We start from the raw sequence: 23459 nt of genomic DNA, 5'->3' as shown, positions 1-23459 counted from the left end.
GTTCCAAACTGAATGCCTGCGGTTATGCGCAGATGTGATTGCATCATCCGTCCGGGGCCTAAGGGGTGGGGGAAGCAGGGGGAATGCTCCACAGTCCATAGCAGCTTGGCTGCTCATCCACAGCAGCACATTACATGTGTCCAGCGCTTGCTGACGTCATCAGTGGGCGGGTGCAGCAAGCGCCGGAGGACAGAAGCCTAGGAGGCAGAGAGCCAAGAGAGCCTGCGAGACAGCCAGCTGGTGTAAAAAAGGTTAATAATGTAAAAACAGTACACACACCATACACACAATACTGTGTAAATGTAAGGTGCTTTGTGTGTAATCATTACACAGTACACAAAGCACCTTACACTTACACAAAGCACCATACATTTACACTGTGAACTACATCGGTCTTATACTATTAGAGATCACTATAAGATGTAGTTCACACTGTTCCCCAATGTATAGTTATCTCCCATATCTCCCACTATTTTCCCATATTCTGAATGAGGAAACTGCTGAAATCAGCGGTTTCCGGCATTGAATCCGCCTCCTATTGATTTCATTGGGAGTGCCGCGGATTTTGTGGAAGAGAGCTCCTGAGAATCTCGGGTTACCACACAATCCGACACAGCCTCCTTTTGATTTCAATAAGAGGCTGAGAAATGACAGTTTCCGACACATTTCTTCCTCTCCTATTCAAGTCAATGGGAGGCCGCAGCAGATTCCGCTCAAATATAGAGCATGTTGCTTAATTTTTTTCACGCTAGAACTTTTCCTAGAGCAGAAAAATTCCAAAGGTGGAATCCACCACCCCCAATAGACTGAAAGAGGCCTCACACTGAGGAATCTGCTGTGCAGATTCTGTAGTGTAAAGGATCTGCCTCCTATAGAAGTCTGGCTCAATGTCATGTTCCTCAAAGAAGGCAGATAATGTAGGAAACATGTAAATTTTATTTTTATCCAATTTATTTTTCCAAAGCTGAAGTTTCATTTGGAATGATTTAATTTTTTCAGACAAATCGAGGTACGTTGCATTTGGTCCTTGCAGTGATAAATTTAAGTCATTCAAGATGACAAAGATGTCCACCAAGTAAGCTATTTTCTGCAGCTCAGTTTTATCGCTAAAAAGTGCTTCGAATTGCGGTCTTGCTTTCTGATTAAAAAATGTTTTCAGTTCATCACAAAGCTCAAAGACACGTTTTAAAACTTTTCCTCTTGACAACCATCTGACTTCAGTGTAAAATAACAGAGCATTGTTTGGCACATCTAGCTTGTTGCACAGTTGCCAAAACAGCCGACTGTTTAAGGCGCATGACTTCTGTGAAAGAACATTTGCACATGCTTGCAGACGAAATTTCATCATACTTTCCTAATCTACCTGACACCCCATTTGCACTTGCTAGAAGTCCATTCACAGTGAAAGTTGAAGATGTTCCGGAGACAGCGCAAGAAGAGTTCATTAACCTAATTAACAATGATGCAGCGAGAACAGATTTCTCTACGATGCCACTGACAAAATTCTAGATTGTTTACAGTTATATCCTATTCTGTCTGAGACTGTGCTGCACCTTCTTCTTCCTTTTCCAACAACATATCTTTCCGAAACAGGGTTTTCCAGCTTGCTGGTAATCAAGTCTAAATACCAAAGTAGACTTGTTGAAAATGATCTTCGCTGTGCCCTTGCAAAGACTGCCCCAAGAATTTCTGAATTGGTAAGCAAGAAGCAACCACAACCATCTCACTGAATTTGGCAGCATACTGTTGCAAAATATTGCACTGTTGTTTACTGTTATAGTACTGTTGTTATATTTAAACCCATGCTATGCCGTGGTGAAATGTTATTTGGAATTGTTGTTATATTTAAACCCATACTATGCCATGGTGAAATGTTATTTATTGGAATTAGTAATAAATATTTCTCAATATATAATTAAATATTGTTTTGTGATTAATAACTCTTTAAATTATGTTTTATTTGTAGCAATGAGAATACATAATGCATATCAGGTATTTACATTCCGAATCATAACTGTAGCAAAATTACAGTTATGAAGTAGCCACCAAAATTATTTTTTGGTTTGGGGTCACTGCAACATGAGGAACTATATTGTGGGGTCACGGCATTAGAAAGGTTGAGAACCACTGGCCTAGACCCTCCTTTTAAAACTTTTCGGTGCAACTATCCCTCCTCCAGCACACATTAGCATAACCGAGTCCCTATCCAAGCATGAATGTAATTAGCCGTATCACATGGGCGATGGCCATTCATCATTTTTAACAATAAAAGTAAGCAAAACCAGAAAACACAGATTTTACCAACTTATTTGCCCAACAAGACCTTTCTCCAATATAAATTTTCTGATGGTTATTAAGAGCTGATGAATTTTAAAAGGCATTGCCACATTGTCCGCATTTGTATACTTTCTCTCCCGTGTGACTTCTTTGATGTACAATAAAGTGTAATTTTGGGGTTAAGGTTTTGCCACATTCTAAACATTTATGAGACCTCTCTTCAGTATAAATTTTCCAATGTTTAGCAAGAACTGAGTAGTTAAAAGCTTTGCAACATTCTAAATATTTATGAGACCTTTCTTCAGTATGAATTTTCCCATGTTTAGCAAGAGCCAAGAGCCAAGGAATGGCTAAAAGCATTGCCACATTCTTTACATTTGTATCATTTCTCTCCTGTGTTTCCATGCTTAGCAAGAGTTGAGAAATGGTTAAAGCCTTGACACATTGCCTGCAATTCTATGGTTTCTCTCCTGTGTGAATTCTTTGATGTACAGTAAGGTATGAGCTCAGGAGAAAGTTTTTGCCACAATCTAAACATCTGTGAGACCCATCTCCAGTATGAATTTTCTGATGCTTAGTAAGAGCTGAAGAATGGGTAAAGACTTTGTCACATTCTCTACATTTGTATGGTTTCTCTCCTGTGTGAGTTCTTTGATGTACAGTAAGGGATGAGGAACCACTGAAGACTTTGCCACATTGCCTACAATTGTATGGTCTCTCTCCTGTGTGAATTCTTTGATGTTGAGTAAGGTATGACTTACGAATAAAGGTTTTGCCACATTCTAAACATTGATGAGACCTCTCTCCGGTATGAATTTTCTGATGGTCAGTAAGAGTTGAGGAACGACTAAAGGCTTTGCCACATTGTCTACATTTGTAAGGTTTTTCTCCTGTGTGAGTTCTTTGATGTACAGTAAGAGTACAGGTATCCTTAAATGCTTTTCCACATTGTCTGCAATTGTACGGTTTCTCTCCCGTGTGAATTCTTTGATGTACAGTAAGGTGTAATTTCCGGATAAAGGTTTTGCCACATTCTAAACATTTGTGAGACCTCTCTCCAGTATGAATTGTCTGATGGTCAGTAAGAGCTGAGGATCGTATAAAGGCTTTGCCACATTCTCTACATTTGTATGGTTTCTCTTCTGTGTGAGTTCTTTGATGCATAGTTAGAGTTGAGGATTGGCTAAAAGCTTTGCTACATACTTTACATTTGTATGGTTTCTCTCCTGTGTGAATTCTTTGATGTCTAGTGAGAACTGAGGAACGGCTAAAGGCTTTGCCACATTCTCTACATTTGTATAGTTTCTCTCCTGTGTGAATTCTTTCATGCACAGAAAAAGCTGAGGAATCCTTAAGGGTTTTGCCACATTGTTCACAATTGTATGATTTCTCTCCTGTGTGCATTCTTTGATGTACAGTAAGTTGTAATTTTTGTATAAAGGTTTTGACACATTCTAAACATTTATAAGATCCCTCTCCAGTATGAATTTTCTGATGTTCAGTAAGAGTTGAGGATTGGGTAAAGGCTTTGCTATATTCTCTACATTTGTATGGTTTCTCTCCAGAGTGAGTTCTTTGATGTCTAGTAAAAATTGAGGAATGGCTAAATGCTTCCATACATTCTTTACATTTGTACGGTTTCACTCTGTTGTAAATTTTTTGATATCTAGTAAGAGCAGAGGAATTGTTAAAGGCTTTTCCACATTCTCTGCATTTGTAAGGTCTTACTTTGGTGTTAATATATCTCTCATATAAAGTAAGATATGCATGCCAATTAAATGTTTTATCACTTTCTTTACATTTATAAAGTGTTTCTCCAGTATGAACTTTCTTAAGTGTATTTACATGGGAAATTAAACTGAAAGCACTCTTACATAAACTATAATTGTAAGCTTCATTCTTAGTCTGAATATTCTCATTGTCATTATGATTTGAAGATTGCTTGAAAGATTCAACACATTTAGTTTGTTCATTTGTCTTCTCCAGAATATAAAGGACCTGATGAATATTAGAATGTGACATCTGGTCAGACACTTTTCTTTGTTCATAATGGTTCTCCGGAACTGGAGTTTTCTTACTTTGATTACAAATTAATTCTTCTTTAAAGCTTTTCCAGTGTTCATTGCATTGGTAACATCTGTCTTCATTATGTGTACTCTGGTAATCATCAAAGATAAATATGCTTTTAGTGAAAGGTATAATTTTATTTAATATGTAAACTTATTCTCAAATATCTACTCTGTAATACCTATTAAACCATGTTGGCTGTACAAAATTTGCTCCAAAGTTAATGAATATTATAGACATTGAAATGAAAAATATTTGAAAAACAAATGCAATTATTTACTCAAAAACTTACATAAGTTCCTAGCTTTTCCTGATTTCCTTTCCAAAAATGTATAGTAGTAAAAAGTAGTTTCTGATCTTCATTTAAAATTTTTTTTCCCCAGTGGGAGTATAAGAGTCAGAGAGAGAGTCCCACATGCACCCTTACCAGAATTGACCTGCAAGGAACAATGTTCTGCTCATGTGAGGATGTTGCTCCATTGGTTAGTGATGGAGTCATTTTTTTAGTGCCTGGAGAATAGACCACAAAGACATCCTCGGTGCCCAAGGCCAGCTCACCCGACCAATCCAGCCATGGCTGTAGGATTCGAAGAGAGATAAAGAGAAAAAAGAAGAGGGTGGGTAAAGAAGCAGATGACTGTTTTTCTTGTAGGTCGTGACCTGGAATCAAACCTGGGACATCCATACTCTTGGCCACACTACCAAGGAGAAAACCAGCTGGAGCCAATCTGCATTTTTAGAAACTAACTGATAGGCATTGTAGCTGACTTAAAAAGAATGTTTTAAAAATGTGTAATATTTTTGAACTATTTACAACAAAGACTTAACCAGAAATAGTCCTGTCATGGCCAGATAGCTCAATTGGTTGGAGCATCAGCCTAAAGCACAGAGGTTGCTGGTTCAATTCCCAGCTAGGGCACATACAGGAACAGATTTATGTTCCTGTCTCTCTCCACCTTCCTTCCTTTTGATATAATCAATGCAATAAGCTTTATTTCTTTTTTGAGAAAGGAAAGGAGAAAGAGACAAAACACTGATTCCCTCTTGTATGAACCTCAGCTGAGGAATCAGACCAGCAGTGTCCATGCTCCAGGAAAACTGGCCAACTAACTGACCTATTCAGGCAGAACTCAGTTTCTTTTTTATATTCAGAGAGACAGAGAGAGAGGAAGGGAGACAGAGAAGAGTAAGAAGGGAAGCAGTCATATGTTGCCCAACCCTGCTGTCCATTCATTGGCTGCTACTCCTGTGTGACCCTAGAAGCGATTACATCCACAACCTTGTTTCAGTATGACACTTTTAACCAACTGAGAGCTTAACAGGCCAGAGTGGAATAAACACTTAAATAATTAATAATAATAATGGCCCTGGCCAGTTGGCTCAGCTGTAGAGCATCGGCTTGACATGTAAAAGTCCTGGGTTCGATTCCTGGCCAGGGCACACAGGAGAAGTGCCCATCTGCTTCTCCACCCTTCCCCCTCTCCTTCCTCTCTTTCTCTTCCCCTCCTGAAGCCAAGGCTCCACTGGAGTAAAGTTAGCCCAGGTGCTGAGGTGGCTCCATGGCCTCTGCCCCAGGTACTAGAATAACTCCGATTATAGTGGAGCAACACCCCAAAAGGGGCCAAGCATTGCCTCCTGGTGAGCATGCCTCCTAGATCCTGGTTGAGCGCATGCAGGAGTCTGTCTCCCTTCACCCCACTTTTCACTTCAGAAAAATACATTAAAAAAATAATAATAATTGTCCCACCATGGCCAATACACTCTGTTAGTTTAACTGTCATCCCAGTATGCAAAGGTCTCAGGCTCAATCCGTGGTCAGGCCACATACAGGAAACTATCAATGTTTCTGTCAAGGTCTCCATCTCTTCCCATTCCTCTTTTTAAATATATAAATAACAACAAAAAACAATTGTGGCTGGTTAGCTCTGTTCATATTAATATCCTTTTTACTCAACACCCGTCTTAAATTTCTGAGGCTTTCATTAGGTTCACATTATCAAAACCATACCATCTAGGCCTGACCTGTGGTGGGCAGTGAATAAAGCGTCGACCTGGAAATGCTGAGGTCGCCGGTTCGAAACCCTGGGCTTGCCTGGTCAAGGCACATATGGGAGTTGATGCTTCCTGCTCCTCCCCCCTTCTCTCTCTCTCTCTTCTTTCTAAAATGAATAAAAAAAAACCCCCCAAAAACCAAAAAACCATACCATCTATATCTTACCAGTATTGTTTTAGAGAAGAAATTTTTGATTCCTGGCTTTTGTAACAAGGTCTGGTTGTCTTCAGATGGCATAGCTGAAAGATGCAAAATAAATATTCACAGTGATGACACAAGGTAAATGGATATACCAGCAAGTATTGACAAACCTACATTTTAAGTACGCCAAAGGCAGGTTAAGAGTTAAAGGAAGACAAAGGTAAAAATTTAAAAAGTTACATCAGAGAGAAATGAAAACTTACATCTATTACTGACAATATCTGTGGAAACACCAGAGCACACAAGTGTGATACGGTAAGAACATTTTGAATTACCAGTTTCTTCTTAAGAAACACAGACATGACAGTGCTGTATGCTCAGTGAACTGGTTGCTTTGCTGCTTCCTAAAAGATCATTCTGTTTTGCATAACAGAGTGCCAAGAGAATGGCAGTACATGGTGAATGCACTGTAAAGACTATTTTTTTAAAAATGAGTAATTGTTTAAGCACACAGAGACTGCAGTACTGAGGACAGATATCAAAAACAGAAACACCAAGACTGGCGGTGATTCTAATCCCTCTCCCTTCCAGTTTTTCTGTTCCTTTCTATATGTCTGTCACAAAAATTAAACAAAACACTTCCGATGAGAAAAAACAGCTGATAATGTAATTCCTCAGGCACGTGCAAATGTTTTCCATGGAGCCCAAATCTATGGAAGAGGAGTCATCATGGCAGCTCTCAGTCCAAGGGGAAGACTTGCCTCCACTGCCAATGTGATGATGGAGGTCACGAGAGCAAAGGCACAGTCCTGAGAGGATGCCAGATACCAGGCGCGTTGGAGATGAGCTGTCCCTCTATGACAGCAACAGGAATACACCTGGGCTTCTCACAGCCCTTTCCACTGCATCAGCTTCCCAAACCATATTTTGAAGTCTCGCTTCCTCCATGACCTTTAGATTTAGATCTCTTACCTGCCTCATCTGCTTCCTCATCCCATCTACTTGGGTGGAAGGATACTGTCATTTTCCTTCCCAGCTCCAATTTCAAATTCATTTTGTGCCCAGGTGAGAAGACATGGTACAATATTACAATGTTCTAGAAAATAACTTTCCAAAATACTGTTTTCTGAAAACATCTTAAACATTCTAGAATTGTGTGAGTTTTCACACACTGAGTTCTAATCAATGTGCCTCATGATGCCTTTGTTTCTATACTAGCAAACCCCCATATTTGGTCCCTGATGGCAGAACTCTAAAATCTACCCTGCAAGGCAGAAGCTTCCACATAATGCTTCTTCTAATGAAGAAAACAAAAGGCTGCAGGGAGAAAATAAACTCAGAAAGGAAGTCATCCTCACCCAGGAAGACCAGGTTCCTGTAGTTCTCCAACATCACATCCATGTACAGTTTCCGCTGAGCTGGGTCCAGGCATTCCCACTCCTCCTGAGAGAAATCTACAGCCACATCCTTGAAGGTCACATCCCTGAAGGTCAATGGTTTCTGCAAGAAAAGACACATTAACAAAGGTCTGCAGTCTGAGTTCATAATGCCATCCAACACTGGCCAATAGTCATAAGAAACCTCACAAACATCTATAAATGTTTCTATAACTAATAAAAAATACTTCTTAAGTAACAAAAAAAATAGCTCAAATAATGTTAACATGTTATACACACAGACATAATAGAACTAGGTACAATTTGAAAGTGATAGAGCCCGACTTGTGGTAGTGCAGTGGAAAAAGCATCAAGCTGGAACACTGAGTTCAAAACTCTGGGCTTTCCTATTTAAGGCACATACTGGAGTTTATGCTTTTTTCTTGTGACAGAGAGGCAGGAAGAGGGACAATCAGGAAAAGAGAGAGGTGAGAAAAATCAGTTCTTAGTTGCGTCTCCTTAGTTGTTCATTGATTGCTTTCCCATATGTGAGCTGATAAGGGTGGGGGGAACTACAGCACATCTAGTGACACCCTTGCTGACCTCTTGGGGCAAGACAGCAACTTTGGCTTCAAGCCAGAGAACTTTGTGCTTAAACAAGAGACCATGGGGTCAAGTCTATAATCCCACGCTCAAGCTGGTGACCTCAGAGTTTTGAACCTGGATCCTCTGTGTCCTAGTCCAAACCTCTATCCACTGAGCCAATACTAGGTCAGGTGATACTCAATTTTAATAAAAACAGTAGCAAGAAAAACATCCACAATAGAAGAGAATTTAAAGCAATTGATTTTTTGTCTCTAATTTCTTTGAAAAACTTTTTTACTTTTATTTATTCATTTTTGAGGAGTGAAAGAGAGAGAGAGAGAGAGAGAGAGAGAGAGAGAAAGGGGAGAGGAACAGGAAGCATCACCTCCCATATGTGCCATGACCAGACAAGTGCAGGGTTTTCAACCAGCGACCTCAGTGTTCCAGTTCAATGCTTTATCCACTGCACCACAAAAGGTCAGGCCTCTCTAAAAAATTTTATATGCCTTCATGGAGAGCTTTATTTCAACATTGTAGACACACAATATGAATAAGGAAATTATCTGAAAAATGGTCATAAAAATAGTAAGTTTTGAAAATGTCGATCCACATATACCCTCCACATTCAGTTCTTTAACACTCTCTTAAAATAACAAGACTTTTTCAGCAATCTAGTGAGCGGGTCTCTTCTAGCTTCTCTCGGTCAGAACTTCCTCAGTTATTCTGACCCATGGAAGGTGCATTTCCTTAATCTGGTCCCAAAGAGGAGACACTTCAGCCACATGAAACTACAGCCTACTTTCCCTTTTTATTGATGCCCAAGCCTCTGACCCATCCTCATAAGCATGTTGGACATAGTTGCCCTCCCTGGTTGATATTACAAAGGAGATATTTCTAGTATTTAAAAGTGATTAGAGAGTAATGGTGGCATGACAGATAAATCTGATCATTCCCTTTGAAATTTCAAAAAATTGAACAACTACAACACAGTGAAGTAACCCCAGCTGGGTTCACAGGGCACCTGAAAGTTCCCCACACCTAATGGACTGAAGGTGAGGCAGATTGAAAGGGTGGCAAAAGATAAAACACACTCACTGTCAGCTCTGAAGAGGAAACTGGCCTGACTAGGTTTTTCTTTATTTTTCTCTTCTGCACTGTGGGAAGGAGGAAGGGCCATGCTTCCTGGGTCTTGTTTACCAAGAAATGAACAGTCAACTCTACAGTGCCTGAGTCTCCTTCAGATGGGAAAGGTGGAGAGGCTCAGAAGCAGAGAAGGAGATGCTTAACTAAGGGGGGAGAGAGGGCAGGCTGAGCTCAGGGTCCCGGCCACAGTTCCCGTGGTCTGCCTACAGCCCACTCTCTACACCGAGAGAAAGTGCAGCGCCCCAGCCTCCCAGATGCCAACTCGCTCACCTCGTGGGTAGGAAGAGTGGCAGTGGCAGACCCCACAGCTAACTCTCCAGAGCCACTCTCTCCCAGGAGAAATAGAGCTTCTCCATATCGGGTCCCCTGGTTCTAAGAGTCATGGGGAGGAGCACCCAGAGACCGAATCTCTACTGCTAAAACCTTAAAGCCACAGAGCTGTAAAGCTATAAAGCTGAAGCTGTAAGACCCTCACTACACACCACACCAACCAATGACTGCAACCCTGCTTGCATCATTAACAAGAAGGTCGCAGTGGAGTTCTTTCCTAAAATCTCAGAGCTAAAACTTGCAGGACTGCAACACATACTGTAAAGAAAAACTAACCTCATAAACCTAAAAAAAAATTTCCTATTGTTTCTTTTCATTTTATTTACTTTCATTTTTACTTTTCCTTTGTTTTTTTATTTGAATCTTATCTTTAATTTGTATTTTTATTTTTTGTATTTTTTTTTACTTTTCTGTAGTTTTTCATTATATTTATTTTGTATAAAATTTTTATATTATTCATGACTTTTAAAAAATTTTTCATGTTGATGTTTCTTTTTAGAGTTTTAACAATACTTCTCTCAAATGCCATCAAGGCAGAAGAAATCAAATACGATGGATACACAAGAAAGAGATGTAATAGATAGCTAATAAAATATCTCAATAAAGAAATCTCAACAACATGGAAACCTTGGACATAAAAAACAATTTAAAATTAAAGTTATAAAAGAACCTCAAGTTGCGAGGAAACATTGATAGGCTACTTATTGAGATGAAAAACAAATTAAAAAAAGAGTACTTCATCAAGGAGATTTAAATTTTCAAAAAGAACCAGAGATAAAGAACTCAATACATGAACAGAAAAATGAGGTAGCAAGTTTAGCTCATAAAACAGGCCAGACAAAAAAAACAGAATCAGTAACACCAAAAACAGGCAAACAGATGCTACAGAGAACAGAAAACTCACAAAAAATGAGAGCACCACAAGATTTGACTGCCTCCATCAGAAAGACGAATATAAGATGTGACCAGTCGGTGGTGCATTGGGTAGAAAGTTGGATTGGGATGCAGAGAACCCAGGATTGAAACCCCGTGGTCGACAGCTTGAGCATGGGTTTTTGATGGAGTGTGCATGGACAGGATCATAAATATGACACCACAGTCACTGGCTTGATCCCAAAGATCACTGGCTTGAGAAAGGGATCACTCGCACTGCTATAGCTCCCCATCAAGGCACATATGAGAAAGCAATCGATAAACAACGAGCTGCAACATAAAATTGATGCTTCTCATCTCTCCCTTTCTGTATATTTGTCCCTCTCTGTCTCTTTCTCTCTGTCTGTAATAAAAATAAAGCAAAACAGAAAAAAAAGAGCAACATAAGAATAATGGGGCCTGATCCAGCAGTGGCACAGTGGGTAGAGCGTTGGACTGGATGTGGAGGACCCAGCTTCGAGACCCTGAGGTCACCAGCTTGAGCGTGGGCTCATCTGGTTTAAGCAAGGCTCAACAGCGTGAACTCAAGGTCACTGGCTCAAGCAAGGGATCACATGGTCTGCTGTAGCCCCCCAGTCAAGGCACATGAGAAATCAATCAATGAACAACTAAGGAACCACAACGAAGAATAGATGTTTCTCATCTCCCTCCCTTCCTGTCTGTCTGTCTGTCCCTATCTGTCCCTCTCTCTGACTCTGTTTCTGCCACAAGAAAAAAGAATAATGGGTATATCAGAAGAAGAGAGAGAGAAGGGGATGGAGAGCCTATTCAAACAAATAATAGAGGAAAACTTCCCAGGCCTATGAAAAGAGTTAGAGCCTCAAATCTAAGAAGCAAACACAATACCGAATTATCGCAACCCAAACAGACCTACACCCAGTAAAAGCGACCATCTACTTCTCCACTCCTACCCATCTCCCTTCTCTCTCTCTCTCTCTCTCTCTCTTTTCTGCTCCCGCAGCAAAGGCTCTACTAAATGAAGTTGGCCTGGGCGCTGAGGATGGCTGCATGGCCTCACCTCAGGTGCTAAAATGGCTCCAGTTATAATGGAGCAATGGCCTGAGAAGAGCAAAGCATCATTCCATAGTGTAATTACCAGGTGAATCCCATTCACGCGCATGTAGGAGTCTGTCTCTCAGCCTTTTCTTACCACCTAAAAAAAATACACAAAAAACAAACAAACCAAAAACATGTGTAGCCATACTCATATCTAACAATGCAGACTTCAAGCCAAGAAAGGTAACCACATACACAGATGGACATTTCATAAAGATACAGGGGACACTACATAAAGAACACATAAAAATTCTTTATATGCATCGAATCAGAAAACACAATATATATGATATCTATTAACTAATCTAAAAATAGAAGCAGACAAAAACACAGACATACTTGGAGATCTCAACACACCATTGACAACTTTAGATATACATACAAACAAAAAATCAATAAAGAAATATTGACCTCAAATGACACACTGGACCAAACGGAGATAATAAACATTTACAGGGTATTTCACCACAAAATAACAGATTATACGTTCTTCTCCAGTGTGCATGTAACATTCTCAAGAATAAACCATATGTTGGGCCTCAAACTAACATCAACAAATTCAAGATTAAAATTATACCAAGCATATACTCTGACCATAAGGCCTTGAAATTAGAATTCAGCCTGACCTGAGGTGGCACAATGGATAAAGCATTTACCTGAAACACTGATGTCACCAGTTCAAAACATAAGCTTTCTTGGTCAAGGCATATAAGGCTGTTGATGCTTCCTGTTCCTTCCCCCCTTCTCTCTTGAAATTAGAATTCAGCCTGACCTGAGGTGGCACAGTGGATAAAGCATTTACCTGAAACACTGACGTCACCAGTTCAAAACATAAGCTTTCTTGGTCAAGGCATATAAGGCTGTTGATGCTTCCTGTTCCTTCCCCCCTTCTCTCTTTATTTCTCACTCCTCTAAAAAAATTAAAAAAAAAAAAAGAGAATGAGAATTCACCTGCAAAAAGAAATTAAAGAAACCTACAAAAATCTGGAAATTAAACTATACTTTATACTTCTAAAAAATGACTGGGTCAAAGAAAAAATAAAAGCAAAGATCAAAACGTACATACACCCTGACCCAGTACTGGCACAGTAGATAGAATGTCAGACTGGACATGCAGAACCCGGGTTCTAAACACTGAGATTGCCAGCTAGACTAAGGGGTCACTCGCTCTGCTGTAGTCCCCCAGTCAAGGCACATATGATAAAGCAATCAATGAACAACTAAGAGGCTATAAGGAAGAATTGATCCTTCTCATCTCTCTCCCTTCCTCCTTCCTGTCTATCGCTGTCTGGCTTTCTCATGTCTGTCACACACAGACACAAATGAACAAGATACATACAGACAAAAGAAAGTGACAATTTAACATATCAAAATTTAAGGGATGCTGCAAAAATAGTAGTAAAAGGCCTGACCAGGTGGTGGTGCAGTGGATAGTGTTGGGTTGGGACGCTGAGAACCCAGGTTCAAAATTCTGAGGCTGCTGCCTTCAGCACAGGGTCAACTGGTATGAGCATGGCTTCCAGCTTGTACCTAACGTTGGTGGCTTGAGCAAGGGGTGACTCAGTCTGTTATAGCTCCCTGAACAAGGCACATATGAGAAAGCAATCAATGAACAACTAAGAAGCCACAACAAAGAATTGATGCTTCTTATCTCTCTTGCTTCCTGAATGTCTCTCCCTATCTGTTCCTCTCTCTGCCTTCATCCCCCACCCCCCAAAATCCTCCCTAAAAATTAAAGTCCAGGACCAGATGACTATACTAGCAAATTCTACCTAACATTCAAAGATGCAGTTCCTTTGCATCTCAAACTCTTCCAAAGAAGAGAAGAAGCAGTACTTCTTAACACATTTTATATAATCAACAATATCATGTTACCAAAATCTGGCAAGGATACTACAAAAATAAACAGAAAACAACGGACCAATATCTCTAATGAATACTGATGAAAAATCCTAAACAAAATACTAGCAATTAGAATACAACAACACATTAAAAAAATAATACCTCATGATCAAGTTGAATTCACTCCAGGTGCACAAAGATGGTTCAATATACGTAAGTCCTTTAACATAACACACATCAACAAAACGAAGAAAAATCATACGATCTTATCAAAAGATGCAGAAATGACATTCGGTAAGATACAACATCCCTTTATATGTTTAAAACACTCAATAAAATTGAAATAAAAGTACCTCAAAATAATAATGGCCATATATGACAAATCATCAGCTAATATCATACTAAATGAAGAAAGTCTGAAAGTTTTTACACTAAAATTAGTAACAAATCAAGGCTGCCAGTCTCTTCACTAATAGTCAACACTAGCTGTACCCAGCCACGCATTGCTATGGCTCAGTCTGGTTAAATGGAAAAGAAAGAAAAGAGAAAGCATACGTTTCTTATATGTTTAATTTCACAATGCTTGTGGGTATACAGTATTTTTTGTTGTTCCATTGTCTGTGCAGATATAGAGAGTATCTGGTTTGTCGACTCTAGAATATGCAACATATAATTGTCCATGTGAGAAGCAATCTGTGTCTAGATCTAAACCGCACAATTCTAAAGATTGACCCTGAGCTTTGTTAATGGTGATTGCAAATGTCAATCGAATTGCAATCTCTTAAACTGAAATGGCATATCTGTTGGAATCATAGGAATGTGAGGAATGAGGACTTCACCTTTGAAAGGTCCTGTCAAGATTGTTGCTTCTACGATGTTGCTCATTAATTTTTTTACTGCAAGCCACCTGCCGTTGCAAAGCTTTGGCTGGTTGATATTTCACAATACGATAACTGGCACACCGATTTTCAATTGCAGTACATGCGGTGGCATCCCTGGCATATCGAGTGAATTCAATAATTCTGTTGGATAATTAACTGCTTCATCTGCTTTCACAAGTGTCGATGGACTTGTAGTGACTGCCTTGCATTGAATGTTAGGCTGAATAATATTGTGAAGTTCCTAGACATCTTTGTTCTTGGCCGCAAGGATAGCTCATTCACTCAGCCAATCGTGATTCTGCTAATTGGTTTGAATATTGGGAAATACTTTTTCAACCAATTCTTCTTTTGACGTCACTAAATTGCAGAAGTTATGAGGCAATAAAATTCGTCCTGAGGTCAGATTAACTGGCACCTTTCCATTCCCAATTTCCAGCAATTGATGTGAGAATATCTCAGCTAATCGATCATTTTACAGCTGAACACATGCATATTTGTAGTTAATTTTAACGTCTTTAATGTATCACCAGAAAGTAGAGTATTTCAGGCAAGCATTTATTTCATCCGCTGGGGTCGAACTGAGGAATTACAGGTAATGTTTGCCTGAAATCTCCTGCAAGCAATATTAATGCGTTCCCAAATGGTCTGATGTTTCCACACAAATCTTGCAATGATCGATCAAGAGCCTCAAGCAATTTTTTGTACACCATTATGCATTCATCCCAAACAATAAGTTTCCACTTCTGCAATACTTTTCCCATGCTTTGGAGATGTTGCACGTGGGAGTTTCAATGAATTCCATGTTCAATAGCAATTTCAAAGCAGAATGAGCAGTTCTTCCACCTGGTAGCAATGTCGCAGCTATTCCAGACAATGCACGAGCCAAGGCTATGTTATTTTGGGATCGAATTGCTGACAGAATCAATCTAATTAGAAACATTTTACCAATTCCTCCTGGCACATCTAAGAAGATTTCTCCAACCCTGTTATTGACAGTTTACATTATTTGATCATAAATGCCCCTTTGCGCAAGCGTTAGGTTAGGAATATTTTATTGCACATATGACAAAAGATCACCCATGTTGTAATTTTGTTCAGGAAAAAAAATAAACTATACTCACAAAATGAATGCTATGGTAAAAGACACAGCTCAATTCCAACACAATGTCACATGAAATAATTAAATCAAAATAAAAATAAATCAAAATCTATGACAATTCAATTTAACAATGCAATTGGAAACACTGAAATGGAGTCGTAAAATTGGAAATTTGGAAATCGTAAATGGATTGTAAATCAAAAACATTGAAATGGAATTGTAAAAAATTTACTATAGCGTGTATTGATTTTATATCCAACAGATAGCCTGACCAGGCGGTGGCGCAGTGGTTGGAGCATCGGACTGGGATGCAGAGGACCCGGGTTTGAGACCCCAAGGTCGCCGGCATGAGCGTGGGCTATCTGGTTTGAGCAAAAAGCCCACCAGCTTGAACCAAGATCGCTGGCTCCAGCAAGGGGTTACTCGGTCTGCTGAAGGCCCGAGGTCAAGGCACATATGAGAAAGCAATCAATGAACAGCTAAGGTGTTGCAACACGCAATGAAAAGCTGATGATTGATGCTTCTCATCTCTCTCCGTTCCTGTCTGTCTATCCCTCTCTCTGACTCACTCTCTGTCTCTGTAAAAAATAAATAAATAAAATAAAAACAAAAAAACTTCCCATGTTTATATCCAACAGATAGCGCTGTTTTTCAAAAAAAGCATGTTTTTACCTATCATAGGTGTGACATTTATATAATAGTAGGTATATAAAAATGCACGTATTTGAATGCAACTTTCTGTCAAAATTTCAAAGCAATCGGTGAAGAACTTTCAGAGATTTAAGATTTTGAACAAATGAATATTTACATTTGTATTTATATAGATAGTGCTGAAAGTTTTAGCCAGAGTATCAGGCAAGAGAAAGAAATAAAAGGCATTCATTCATATCAGGAAAGAAGAATTAATGGTATCATTTTTCCAGATAATATGATCCTGTAGATAGGACACCAAATGCCCTGGTCTGTTTTCTCAGTGGTAGAGCATCCACCCAGCGTATGGATGTTCTGGGTTCAATTCCCTTTCAGGGCACACAGGAGAAGCACCCATTTGCTTCTCCACCCTACCCCCTCTCAATGGCCCTCTTCGCCTCCTGCAGCCATAGCTTGATTGGAGGGAGTTGGCACTAGGCACTAAGGATGGCTCCATGGTCTCCGCCTCAGGTGCTAAAAAATGTCTCCAGGTGCAGTGAAGTAAGGACCCCAGATGGGCAGAGCATCAACCCCTAGTGGTCTTGCAGGGTGGATTCCACTTGGGTGCATGCAGGATTCAGTCTCACCCTGACCTCCTCTCACTGAAGAAAAAAGAAAAAAGGAAAACCCCAAGAATTTCACCAAAATAAATTAGAAATTAAACACCAATGCAGTAAAGTCGCAGGATACAAAATCAACATCCAAAAATGTATTCCCTTCATATATGCCAACAGAGAAACTCAAGGAAATGAACTAAAAAAAAAAATCCCTTTAAAATAGTAGAAAAAAATAAAATAAAATACTTTGGAATAAATTTAATAAATGATGTAAAGTATCTATATATAAAAAACTAAAAAGCATTATTAAAAGAAATCGAAAAAAACACAATGAAATGGGAAGATGTTCCATGTTCATGGATTGGACATAGTTAAAATGGCCATATTACACAAAGCAATGAACAAACTTAATGCCATACCCATCAACATCCCAAGTCATTTTTTTAAAAAATGAATAAAAAATCACCAAGTTTGTACGTACTTTTAAAAAAACCCAAATAACAAAAGCAATCCTGAGGAAAAAAGAATGATGCCAGAGGTATTTTATCACATTACTTCACTTCAAATTATACTATCGAGCCATGATAATCAAAACAGATAGTATGGGTAGAAAAGTAGACTCACAGACCAATGGAAAAGAATCATGAGCCAAGAAATAAAACCACAATATACATAAGGACAAGTCATCTTCATCACAGAAGCCAAAAACACACAATGGAGAAAAGAAAGCCTTTCCAATTAATGGTGCTGGGAAAACTGAAAAGCCACATGCAATACAATAAAAACTCCGTTGTCCCCCTGCAGATAAAATAATTCAAAATAGATCAAAGACCTAAACCACAATAAATTATATAAAAAACACACAGACCTTGGCCATACAGAGCAATTTATGTACTTGACCCCAATGGCAAGGGAAGTAAAGGCAAAAATAAATGAGTAATACTGTATCAAACTAAAAAGCTGGTACACAGCAAAAGAAACTGACAACAAAACAAAGAGGCAGCCAACTAAATGGAAGATGATTCTTGCATACAGCTCCCATTAGGGGTTAATATTCAAACTAAATAAAGACCTCACAAAGCTCAGAAACAAAAAAGCAAACAATTCAATTAAAAAATAGAGAGAGGACCTGAACATACAACTTCTCCTAAAAAGACATACAAATGGCCAATAGATATATAAAAAGATGCTCATCTTCACCAGCTAGGTGAGAAATACAAATCAAAACTACAATGACAGCCTGACCAGGTGGTGGCGCAGTGGATAGAGCATCGAACTGGGATGCAGAGGACCCAGGTTTGAGACCCCGAGGTCACCAGCTTGAGCACGGGCTCATCTGGTTTGAGCAAAAAGCTCACCAGCTTGGACCCAAGGTCGCTGGCTCGAGCAAGGGATTACTCGGACTGCTGAAAGCCTGTGGTCAAGGCACAAATAAGAAAGCAATCAATGAACAACTAAGGTCTCCCAACAAAAAACTGATGATTGATGCTTCTCATCTCTCTCCATTCCTGTCTGTCTGTCCCTGTTTATCCCTCTCTCTGTCCCTGAAAAAATAAAAAAAATAAAAAATAAAACTACAATGACATACCACCTCACAACTGTTAGATTGGCTACTGACAAGACAGGTAATAACAAGTACTAAAGAGGCTGTAGAGAAAAAGGAACCCTCATTCACTGCTGGTAGAAATGTAAACTGGTACAGCCACTGTGGTAGAAAGTATGGATGGGCTTCAAAACATTAAGAATAGAACTACCAAGATCCAGCAATCCCTCTACTGTGTATCTACCCCAAATTTCAAAAACATTCATATGTAAAGACACATGAAGCCCCATGTCAATCGCTCCGTAAATCACAGTGGTCAAGGCATGGAATCAACTAGTGTCCTTCAATAGAGAATAGGGTCAGATGATGTACAATGGAATACTACTCAGCCATAAGAAATGATAATAGTTTGAACAGGCGGTGGCACAGTGGATAGACCATCGCAATGCAATGCGGAGGACCCAGGTTCAAAAACCTGAGGTCACCGGCTTGAGCACAGGCTCATCTGGTTTGAGCAAGGCTTATCAGCTTGTTCCCAAGTTCCCTAGCTTGAGCAAGGGGTCACTCCCTCTGATGTAGCCTCCCCATCAAGGCACATATGAGAAAGGAGTCAATGAACTATGATGCTGCAACGAAGATGCTTGTCATCTCTCTCCCTGCCTGTGTGTCTGTCCCTATCTCTGACTCTGTCACACACACAAAAATTGAAATAATATAGTGTCATTTATAACAACATGGATGGACCCTGAAAACATTATGCTGAGTGAATCATGATATCAATCCTAAGAACTATTTACACACATAGCTGGGATGGAAAACTTGAGACTCATGCACACAGAAAAAGTTGTTACCAGGAGGGGATGAGGGGGAGACGAATAAGGGAAGAGGGTATAAAGAGGAAGGACAAATATAAGGTGACGGGAAATAATTTAACTCTGGGTGATGGGATTACAATATACTCAATAATTCAAATGCTGTGATGGTGTTTTCCTGAAACCTATGTACTCTTATTGATCAATGTCACCCTGTTAAATTATCTAAATAATAATAAAAAATGATTGATTTATTGTGGGAATTTTTCATGCCCTCAGGGAGCCTGCAAGAAGAGAAGGAATAGAAGGCTCTGGGACAAAGGAGGGAAGTATATAAGCTGCTGATCCTGACAATGAAAAGAACCCGGCCCCTGGCCGGACAGCTCAGTAGGTTAGAGCATGGTCTTGAAGTGCAGAGGTTGCTGGTTTGATCCCTGCCCAGGGCACATACAGGAACAGATCAAAGTTCTTGCCTCTCTGTCGCTCTCTCCCTTACTCTCTCTAAAATCAATGCAATAAATATTTTTAAAAAAAGAGAAAGAAAACAAGCTTGACTGGTGGCACAGTCCATAAACTATCAACCTCGAATGCTGAATTGCTGGTTCAAAACCCAGGGCTTACCCAGTCAAGGAATATAAGGGAAGCCCCTACTACAAGTTGATGCTCCCCTCTTCTTCACCCTCTTTCTCTGCCTCCATCTTTCTACCTACCATCTAAAATCAATAAATAAAATTTTTTAAAAATAAGTAAATGGAAACAGCATCACTAGGCAGGAACATCAGAAGTAGAGAACTATATGTTGACGGTCCTAAATTCACTGAAGTTAGGAGGAAAAGCAAACACAGCTTCTGCCCAGGACACATCACTTACCTGAGAAGCAGCCATTCTGTCCTGGTCCGGCTCCTGCTTGTTTTCTCAGGCGACAATATGTTGAAGAGTCAAGTCTGCATTTTGAGAATGTGCCACCACAAGTGTCCACACAGCCCCTTTGTCCACTTCCACCATATTCACAGACAGAGGGACCTGGAAACGCTGAGAAGGCCACACCCTTCTGTCCTTCCTCATGGGAGTCAGCCAAAAATGCTCCTGCAGGGAGACCACACTGTATTATTTTCCTGTCTTCACCTGTCTCCTCCCTCAGATGTCCACACATTCCCACAGCAATGAGAACGGGCGCTGCTCTCCTGAACACCCAAACCCAACACAACACCCTGTCACCTCCCCTGACCATCCCTGCTCCCCACTCTCACTAATGCATCCTGGGCGCTCTCCTCCCAGGAGCATGTCTGTACCTCCCCACTCACCTTTGCCTGTCTCTCTCCTAAGCTCTGAGGGTTCCTCTTTTGCCTCTGAAACCTGTTTCCTGAGCCCAATTCTACTTCTGTGATTTATTTTACTCGATGTGACAGAGAAAGGGACTGATAGGTGCACACAGGCAGTAAGGGAGAGAGATGAGAAGCCTCAATTCTTCACTGTGGCTCTTAGGTTGTTCATTGATAACTTTCTCATATGAGCCTTGATGGGGAATGGGGGACTACAGCAGACGAGTGACCTCTTACTGAAGCCAGTGATCCTTGCCTTAAGCCAAGGACCTTGGGCTTCAAGGCAGCAAACTCTGGGCTCTAGCCAACGACCACGGTGTCATGTCTATGATCCCACACTCAAACCAGTGTCCCAGCGCTCGACCAGTGACCTCAGCATTTTGAACCTGGGTCCTCTGCATCAGTCTGATATTTTATCCACTGTGACACCACCTGGTCAGGATACTTCTGTGACCTGTGACTTTTAATGAAATTTTTCATATAAAAAACAAAAAACAAATGCATCCAGAATCCTTCCTGCTAATTCCTGGGTTCACTCAAAATCACCTGGAGCAGATCATGAAAACAACAATGCTACCTGATCTGAGGTGACGTAGTGAATAAAGTGTCCACCTGAAACACTGAGGTCGCTGGTTCAAAACCCTGGGCTTGCCTGATCAAGGCACATATGGAAGTTGATGCTTCCTAGTCCTCCCTCCTTTCTCTATTTGTCTTTTTTTTCTCTTGCTCTATCGCCCTAGTTACCTTCTAAATTGAATAAATAAAGAACTAAACAAAACAACAATGCTGCTCCACCCAGAGCAGCTCTCTAAGTTTGAAGGAAATGGTGGAGGTGACGTCCTTTCTAAAAAAATCAAGCCATCAATAGGATCCCAGAAGGAAATAGTTTAGCTTCAATAAGCATGTAGATCCCTTGGGGATGAGGGCTCCACTTCAATATGTGGTTCTGCAGGTCTGCAGTGGGGCCCATGATATGGCATGTTTATCTAGGTCCCTGCGGTGCCTGCATTGCTCCCTCAGAGCTGTTTTCAGCAGCACTGGCTGACGGGGATCAGACCAGTACACCTCACACTTCTCGATACTATGAGGGCAGTTTCACCCTTTCAATCACTCATTCAACAAATCTCATCAAGAAAATAAAAGCTGTTGATCATTTGATGAACTCAAGACACAAGACTGACTGCTAAGTTCAGACATTCTTACCAAGTGCACAATTAAATAGCCTAGTATAGTTTACTAAAAACTAATGGCTGTTTCAACATATAACCACTAGAAAGGATGCAGGGTTTAGAATTTATAGTTGACACAATATATTTAAAAGAAAAACAATATGGATCTTTTTTAATGTAACGAAATCTAAGATCAAAGATTTAAAATTTGAGAGTGCCTCATATTTGGAAAAGAATTATAAGCTCTGGTTATGGCCTTGGCCATTTGGCTCAGCAGTAGACGGTTGGCTTGTTGTGTGAAAGTCCTGGGTTGGATTCCTGGTAAGGAACTCAGGCTAAGCAACCATCTGCTTCTCCAACCCTCCCCCTCTCCCTTCACTCTGTCCTTCCTTTCCTGCAGCCATGGCTTTATTGGAGCAAAGTGGCCCCAGGCACTGAGTATGGCGCCATGGCCTCAACTCAGGCGCTAGAATAGCTACACACTAAAATAGTTCAATTGCAGAGCAACAGCCCAAGTTGCTCTGAGCATCGCCCCCTAGTGGGCTTCAAAAGTGGATCCCCGGTGGGGACGCATGCAGCAGTGTCTTTCTGCCTCCCTGCTTCTGACTTAACAGAGGAAAAACAAAGAATTATACGCTGAGGCTATGAGATATCTCCATGCTTATTTTAAATTTAATAACTACTGCAAGAAAGCAGATAGTCAACATACTAAGATTTATCTCAATATGTTATTTTGAAAAGGAATTATACGTGAGATGTGTAATAAAATAGGTAAATCCATTGGGCAAAAAAAAATCTTTTTATTTACCCCCACTTCTGCTCACCAGCCCCCCTCCCTGAGCGCCCTTCTCTCCGGGCCCCTCCCTCTCCTCGGGGTTTCTCCCCTTTCTCCCCCTCACACCCGGTTACTGTCACTCTCCCCGTCGCGGTCCCGTCCCCCCGCACCCCGACATTGCCGTCTCTTCATGGCCCCTTACTGACCTCTCCACCCCTCCCGTATCTCTCTCGGTCCCGACCCCTCCCAGCCCCGCTCTGCGCGTCCACGGGGCCCCTTCGCTGTCGCCGCTCCCACAAAGCCCTCCCCGCGTGGGGCCGGGGGCTCTTCTGGGGACCCCGCGTTCTTGCCCCGAATCCCCGCCCCGTGGAGAGTGTGCACTTCCTAAACCTGGGCCTCTCATTAAATGGGGTGGGATCTCAGGAGGGGGCCCGTAGGTCCCCAGGCCGGGGTGGGGGGCTGCCCCCTCGGGACAGAGGCAGGAAACCCAGCGGCAGTGGGGGGGTCCCACGCCCAACGGCGGGGGGACACAGGCGGGGCGGCCTCAGAGTTTCCCCGGAAACCAACGCGGAGCCCCCACCCGGCAGCGAAGCGGGCAGGCTCGAGGTCTCTCACCCGGACTCCGCACTCACTGCAGAGGACTCGGGAATGGGGCTCTCGGCATTCTCAGCGATCCTCCCGCTTCCCGCGTGGAGGACTGGGGACAGAGAGCGCCATGTTTAAACCAAGAACAGGGTCACCAGTTCCCGCGTGACCTAGCTACAGCTGCTTCCGGTAGTCTAGCAACCTGCGCGTGCGCAATGCCTCA

General features: G+C 41.0%; 2 protein-coding genes across 6 annotated transcripts in view; both read right to left on the bottom strand.

Moving 5' to 3' along the window:
• Positions 1-23459, bottom strand: part of LOC136331912 (zinc finger protein 420-like) — a 320698-nt gene that overhangs the window by 186582 nt on the left and 110657 nt on the right.
• On the bottom strand, positions 877-23401 carry LOC136331891 (zinc finger protein 420-like). 5 transcript variants are annotated; one of them, XM_066271045.1, is made up of 6 exons: positions 13966-13985; positions 12764-12872; positions 7897-8038; positions 6563-6636; positions 4772-4921; positions 877-4434 (listed from the first exon to the last, which is right to left on the bottom strand). In XM_066271045.1, exons 1-6 carry the CDS (start codon positions 13968-13970, stop codon positions 2734-2736), a joined length of 2181 nt encoding a protein of 726 aa, XP_066127142.1. In that variant the 5' UTR covers positions 13971-13985; the 3' UTR covers positions 877-2733. The 5 variants fall into 5 exon arrangements, with proteins under 5 accessions (XP_066127142.1, XP_066127146.1, XP_066127143.1 ...); XM_066271046.1 differs by lacking the exons at positions 12764-12872; positions 13966-13985 and adding exons at positions 20256-20471; positions 23267-23401 and having other exon boundaries at positions 878-4434; XM_066271047.1 differs by lacking the exons at positions 12764-12872; positions 13966-13985 and adding exons at positions 20256-20471; positions 23232-23386 and having other exon boundaries at positions 878-4434.

Source organism: Saccopteryx bilineata, chromosome 3 (assembly GCF_036850765.1).
Source record: "Saccopteryx bilineata isolate mSacBil1 chromosome 3, mSacBil1_pri_phased_curated, whole genome shotgun sequence".
In the NCBI taxonomy this organism is placed as follows: Eukaryota; Metazoa; Chordata; class Mammalia; order Chiroptera; family Emballonuridae; genus Saccopteryx; species Saccopteryx bilineata.
Note: the sequence above shows the minus strand (reverse complement) of the source record. Positions and strands in the feature narration are given on the sequence as shown.

Coding starts and splice junctions, on each gene's coding strand:
- LOC136331891 (XM_066271045.1), bottom strand. Junction 6,637..7,896: donor CAGGAACCTGGTCTTCCTGG/GTGAGGATGACT, acceptor TGCATCTTTCAG/CTATGCCATCTGAAGACAAC. Junction 4,922..6,562: donor TCTTCTCTAAAACAATACTG/GTAAGATATAGA, acceptor CGAATCCTACAG/CCATGGCTGGATTGGTCGGG.